At 60.5% G+C, this 6,489-nt stretch overlaps 1 protein-coding gene across 1 annotated transcript; it reads left to right on the plus strand.

Annotated features, from left to right (window-relative positions):
* Positions 1-3,878: 3,878 nt before the first annotated feature.
* LOC124697584 lies at positions 3,879-6,144 on the plus strand. Its single transcript, XM_047230152.1, has 5 exons — positions 3,879-4,305; positions 4,406-4,574; positions 4,706-4,840; positions 4,947-5,024; positions 5,135-6,144. The coding sequence occupies exons 1-5, from the start codon at positions 4,025-4,027 to the stop codon at positions 6,128-6,130; spliced, it is 1,659 nt and encodes a 552-aa protein (XP_047086108.1). The 5' UTR covers positions 3,879-4,024; the 3' UTR covers positions 6,131-6,144.
* The last annotated feature ends 345 nt before the right edge of the window (positions 6,145-6,489 follow it).

Below are 6,489 nucleotides of genomic sequence, written 5' to 3' on the forward strand. Positions count from 1 at the left end.
CCAGGAAGATTAGTCTGCTCTCTCCACGGTCAAGTCCTTCATGCAGTTCCAAACTTGAACTCTGAAACACAGCACTAAAGATGTTGACAGGACATACTCTCACAGTCTAAAAAGTAAGAGCATCTCCAGTCGCGTCCCCCAAACCGTCCCCCAAACCGCGCCGGATCGAGCGTTTGGGGGACGTGTTTTGTTCGTGCCGCGTTTGGGGGACGTCGCTCCCCAGCCGCGTCCCCCAAACGCCGCCCCCAATCAGAAATTCAAATAGATGCATTCAAAAGAGATCGTTCCCGCCGGTTCGTCGCGATCGGAGTAGCGGCGATCGATCAAAGTACTCGGGCGCGCGATCATATTACGGACCGGTGGTGCATGCAAATTAGAAGAAGGGGTTGGTCGACGGCGTCGTGTCCTGAGTCGACGCAGGCCCGTCGAGCACGACGACCTCGTCGCGATCCGCCTGTTCCCGTGCATGGTGCGTCCGCTCCGTCGCCGACTCGGAGGCCGACGCAGGTGTAGCGATAGAAGACGCGTCGGCCTACTCTTGCTGCGCTGCCGGCCGCCGCCGATGCCGATGCCGCTGCCGGGGCCGCCGCGTCCGCCGCCGCCATTTTGGCTTCGATGTCGTCGAGGATCCGGCCTTTGAAGAAGTTGTGCGCCGCTCGCGTCCGGGGAGACATTCCCTCCGTCGACGTTCTCGGCGAGGACATGTCGTCCCTGCGTTTCTTGAGCTCCGGCTTCTCCTCTTGCCTCTTGAGCAGCTCGGCCCACCTTTGGTCGGCCTTCTTGTCGCGGGAGATAAAGGTCGAGGAGACGTCGGCGAGGCAATTCGTGATCGACGCCTGCGTCTTCTCGAGACGACGCAGCGTCGGCCAAGGCGGCCTTGGCAGCCTTGTTGCCGATAGGACGCCCTGCCGACGTTGCCGGCGGCGCGTCCGGATCAATGGCGTCCTTCCCCTTGGACAGCGACAAGCGCGTCGGCCGCCATTTCTCATTCATTTTGAGCTTGCCATAGCAATGCATCAGCGCGAAAGACTTGTGACCTTCCGAGTACTTGGCGTACAATTCCATGGCCCGATCAAACTAACCAAAGGAAGCGGAGTCATTTCATCGAACACAATGTGGGCGCTACGGATTATGGAAGAAACGGTCGTACCGGTTGGCCGACGTCGGCGCCGCTGTCGCCTGCGGTCTCTAAGTCGTGATGGTACCCATGGAAGGAGTTCATCGACGCCCGGATGATGGCCCATCGCGTCGACATTGCCTTCTCGGCTCCTCTTCATTGTCACTTTCCGGTAGTCGCCGTTGATGAGCTTGCGCTCATCGAACTCGGCCTTGATCCTCGCCCAATACTTCCCGCCTTTTTGGTTGGCGCCGATGATGGAGTCATGGCTCACCGTCGCCCACGACTCGCACGGACATTGATCTTCCGGAGGCGTCCACTTCGGGCCTCGTGTGCCCGACGCCTTCTTCTTCTTCTTCTTCTTCGTCCTCACGCCGTCCGCGTCTACCTCCACGAGATCATCGTCACCGGCACCCTCGTCGTCCTCTTCCTCGCCGCCCTCTTCGTCCTCATCGTCGTCCTCCTCGTCGTCCTCCACCCCGTTCTCTTCCTCGTCGTCCTCCTCCTCAACCCCGTCGTCCTCCTCGGCACCGGCGCCGTCGTATTCGAGCGGACCCCCGCGGCCGGTGAAAGGGCCGCCGTCCGGACCGGGTCCCGGCTCGCGTTGCTCGTACGCCGGGGAGTAGAGGTTGTTGGGGTTGAAGCCGCCGTGCGGCGGCGCATCCGGTAGTGCGGCGACAAGTTAGGCGTCACGCACCCGGGAGTGCCGGAGGGGCCGTCGTTGTAGAAGGCGGATGACGACGGAGAGAAGACTCCCGGAACGTACGCCGGCACGTTCGTACTATATGGGCTCGCGTTGGTGGCGGCGATACACCCGGCGATTATGTGCTCGGTGCTGGCGCGCCGCCGGAGCCTTCTTCTCCGGCTCCGCCGCCCTCCGTCCTTTCCGCTCCGCCGTCGATAGCTTCCGGCGCGAGCAATCTTGCTGCCATTGATCTTCGGTCATTCCTTCGGGCTTCTTCTTCGCAGCCGGCGCCTTCCGCGGCTTCGCGAACGGCGCTTTCGCCCCTATCGTCGCATTGCCCGGCGGCTTCTTGGCCGCTTTCTTCGCCATCTTTTTGGGGGCTGTCGGCGGCGCCATGGAATGGGGAGAGGGTAGCGGCGGCGGGTGCACGGCGGGAGGGAGAAAGAAATCGGCGGGATAGGAGAAATGAATCGGCGGCGAGGATATGTTTTGGGAGGCCTGTGCGCGGCGGTATAGGCGCGATTTGGCGGGAGCGGCGGGATTTGGCGGGAGTGTGAGAGCGAATTTTCCCCGTGCCGCTGACGGGTCGGCCCCGCGTCGGTTGGCCTCGCTTTTCGTTGTGTCCGGCGTCCCCGGAGCGTCCCCTGTGGGACGGGGACGGGCTCGGGGCGCCGGACACCGTATAGGGGCGCGCCGGACAAAAAAGGGCTTTGGGGGACGCGGCTGGAACGCTTTTTTTGTCCGGCGCGCCCCAAATCCCTTTGGGGGACGGTTTGGGGGACGCGACTGGAGATGCTCTAAGCGTCTCAACTTTTTACCACTATAGGTGTATCTACAACTAAGTTGTGTCTAAACCAAATTAAGATATTTATTTTTGAACGGAGGTAGTATGTACAACCATGGTATTAACTGGCCAAGTTTATGCGATTCAGCTGCCCCTTTGTCTCTCTCCACATGAGGCGGAGGCGACACCTCTCCCGCCCCCACTCCACCCGTGTGAGGTCTGGTCCCCTCTCCATCCACTTGCTGCTCGGGCGACATGATGGAGGGGGGCCTCGCTTCTCCGTTTTTTATACTTTTTAGGGTTAGGGTTTATCTGTTGTGGTACGCTGTTAGGGTGGTGGGAGCGGTGGTTAGGCTAATAAATCTGTCTCAACTCTACTTCCACACCGGCGCCGACATTCACGGTGCGCCTCGTGGTTGATAGCTTCATGTGCTTGTAAATCCTTCAAGTCGGTGGCTTGGTCTTCTCGCCTTTCTTTAGATCCGGTGAGATGTATTTCTTGGCGTGTCGTCGGCGTTCATCGATATCTACGACGGCGCTGGGGCCGAGGCGAGGTGGTGGTTTTGTCATTATTCCTCAACTTCGTTGATGAGATGCGGCGGATCTTGGTGTAACGTAGCACGAGGACGTCCCCCTGTCGATGTGCCACAATGACATGTGCCTCGCTGCTTGCAGCAAGCCTATTCATCGACTCACAATGCCTCATTGGCGACGGTTGTCTTTTGGATATAGCAATGTTGGAGGCTCGGTGTCTCTTCCAAGGCATGTCTAGGCGGCATTGTGATGTCGGTGTGGCCGCTAGCTTCAGCCAATGCAGGAAACACTAGGTATAATTTTTTTGCAAAGCTTTTAGGAGACCTGTTTTCTCCTGATTTATATGTTGGTTTCCACATTAGTTTACTCACATAACTTTATTTTCTACTAATAAAATACATGATTTTCTTGAAAAAACGGCCAAGTTTTTTTTTTTTTTTTTTGTATAGATCTGACCGGCCAAGTTAGGCGTGTGTGTGTGGATTGACACGAATAATCGGTTGCAGTAACTTGTGAGCACGATCTTACTCGATTTTTGGGGTTCCCGGGTAACTCTTTTCATCTTTCCCGCAGTGCCTTTTGCCTCCCACATTTTCAGTTTTGCGTTTGACCAGCCACGTTCACGAGAGGTGCAGTTATTCTTCCGAGCTCGTGCTGTGCCGGCCTGGAAGTTGCACTCTTGGAGACTACCCAATTCCCAAAACAGAGTCATCGGCAGAACAGAAGCACCACAATGTTTTCCCGTCCGGTTCAGACTCCGTAGTCCACAAGCAACGATCGGCCCCTCGGATTCTTCTTCGTCTTCCTCCGACTCCGAGAGCGATATAAACAGCGGAGGGGAGCGAAAGAGACGAGCCATCAACCTCCGCCAGCCAACGAGCTACCTAGTCGGCAGCAGCCAGCCATGGGGTTCTTCACCAGGAGCACCTCCAAGCAGACCGCCAAGCTCAAGTCCCTCGTCAAGCTCGCCCTCGCGCGCCTCGCCGTCGTGCGTCGCCCGCGCGTCGGCCGCCGCTCCATCGCCCGCGGCGACGTCGCGCAGCTGCTCTCCATCGGCCACCTCGACCGCGCGCTCGTCCGGGCCGGCCAGGTCCTCGAGGAGGACGACGCGCTCGCGGCGCTCGACGTCCTCGAGCTCTACTGCAGGCTCCTCGTCGACCACGCCGCCCAGCTCGACAAGCCAAAGTACGTACTTTGCTAACGAACTCCCCTCAAAATTCCTCCTCTGGTAACTCCTTCCGCCCGTACGGCACGGCGAGAGATTCTAATCTGGTTGTCCGTCCAGGGAGTGCAGCGAGGAGATCAAGGCGGCGGCGGCGGGCCTCATCTACGCGTCGGCGCGGTGCGGCGAGCTGCCCGAGCTGCTGGACGCGCGCGCCATCCTGGCGGACAAGTTCGGCCGCGACTTCGCCGCCGCCGCCAGGGACGGCGCGCCCGGCGTCGTCGACCCCACGGTACGTTCGCTTTCCTGCTCCAGCTGTGCGCGCACGCGCCTACCGCTGCACCTGCCGCCTCGCCAACCGCTGTGCTGGACGGGAGCTGGAATTTTCATTGACGAGGGTTGGTTGGTGCCTTGGTTTTGCAGCTGGTGCAGAAGCTGTCAGGCCAGGGTGCAACCGTGGAGCAGATGCGGAGGCTGGCCAAGGAGATCGCCGCCGAGAACGGCATCCTGCTGGACTTCCCGGAGGACACCAGAGAGGTTCCTCACGCTCACGCTCAGGTTGGTTGCGACGTGCTGCACGACTTCACAACCGCTGATCATCTTCTTCATGCGATTTCTGTGATTCAGTACACGCATGTTATGACCGTACAAATGTGCAATGCAGGGGAAACAGAGTGAGCAAACCAAGAGCGTGCCGGCTGCGAAATCCGTCCAACAGACCGATGTCATGGTAGAACCTTGCGTGGTAAGTCTGGCACAGCTGTACCAGTGTTTGTGTTTGATCATCAGAAAATTCAGAATGTAGTTTGGAGTCTGATGCTGAGAAATTCCATGTGTGAATAACAGGCGCAGGACAGACAGAGGCCTGCCGATCAGAGCGTGAACCGGCCGAGCCTCACGCAGCTGAGCGCGGAGGGGAAGGTGCCGAGGGAATCCAAGCAGTACCGCGACGTCAGGATGGCGGCGGAGGCGGCCTTCGAGTCGGCATCGTTCGCGGCGATGGCAGCCCGGGCGGCCGTGGAGCTGTCCCGGACGGAGTCACAAGGGAAGGGGTGGAGAGGCGGGGGCGGCGGCCACGACAAGGTTCATCCTCTGCAGAACTCGCGCGCAACCCAGCAAGAGACGCAGGCGCCGGGGAAGCCCCAGAAGGCTCCGTCTCCATTGCCGTCCCCGTCCTGGAGCGACCACAGCACTGTTTCCTCGGTGTGGTCGGACCCGCCGCAGAAGGGCAAGACCGTCGTGTTCGACGAGAGCGACGAGGAAGACGACGACGAGGTGGCGGAGGACCTCGTCCGGATTCCGCAGCTGCGCCGGCCTCCCTACGGCAGGGCTGCCTCGACGGCGGGCGTCGCCGCGGGCCAGACAAACGGTTCACAGCGCCCGGCGTCCGGCGAGGCGGGCGCGTTCCAGGACGGCGTGTCCAACGGCTCGCAGCACCCGATGCATAGGAGGCACGCCTCGGAGCTGGCCGGCAGCAACGCGCACCACCGCGAGGAGGCCCCGGATCAGCCCGGCGTGTACAAGGGTCCTCCGCCTCCTTACAGGAGGAACCCCTCTGCGGCCAACGGCAACGGCGAGAGCGGCGCAACGCGGCGCGCGGGGGACCTCGACGGCGGCCGCGGTGGCGCATACGAGAGCTCGGCGTACGTCGCGCGCGCGCCGTACGCGAGGATCGCGTCGGCGCTGGAGGGCGGCAACGAGCACATCGCGCGGCACGAGCTGGTGCGCAGGATCGGCACCGACGCGCGTGTGCTGCAGGAGAAGCTCTACGGCCCCGCCGCGCCGGGGCCGGGACGCGCGCCGATGACGCCGGAGCGGAGGGCCATCTCGGTTCGCACGAGGAGGTGAAGACGGTTTCGGTTTGGCACGGTAGCTCGCCGTCGCCGGCGCGGTGGCGGGTTCGAGTTGATTGATTAGGAAGTGAGGGTAAGCATTGTGACACTGTCGATTGATGAAGAGCATGATATTGCCTGAGTTTATCGCATTTCAACTGGTTCATCACATTTGGCCGGAGCTCAGAGCCAAGGTGATCGGCGACGTACGGCTTGTGTTGCCGCCGATCCATCGTCCATGCACGCCGTCGTGCTGGTCACCTGGCGCCGACTCTGGACCACAGTTTACGGCTTACCAAATCTGGCTCGACAAACTGTCCTGATCTTTTTTTAGGGGAACAAACTGTTCTGACCGATCTGACAAGTGACACCCCT

This window comes from Lolium rigidum, chromosome 3 (assembly GCF_022539505.1).
Source record: "Lolium rigidum isolate FL_2022 chromosome 3, APGP_CSIRO_Lrig_0.1, whole genome shotgun sequence".
In the NCBI taxonomy this organism is placed as follows: Eukaryota; Viridiplantae; Streptophyta; class Magnoliopsida; order Poales; family Poaceae; genus Lolium; species Lolium rigidum.

Bases quoted from the DNA above. Each gene is read 5' to 3' on its own strand.
- LOC124697584 (XM_047230152.1), top strand. From the start codon at position 4,025: ATGGGGTTCTTCACCAGGAGCACCTCCAAGCAGACCGCCAAGCTCAAG. The intron at 4,306-4,405 runs GTACGTACTTTG...TTGTCCGTCCAG, and splicing joins GCCCAGCTCGACAAGCCAAA to GGAGTGCAGCGAGGAGATCA. The intron at 4,575-4,705 runs GTACGTTCGCTT...TTGGTTTTGCAG, and splicing joins CCGGCGTCGTCGACCCCACG to CTGGTGCAGAAGCTGTCAGG.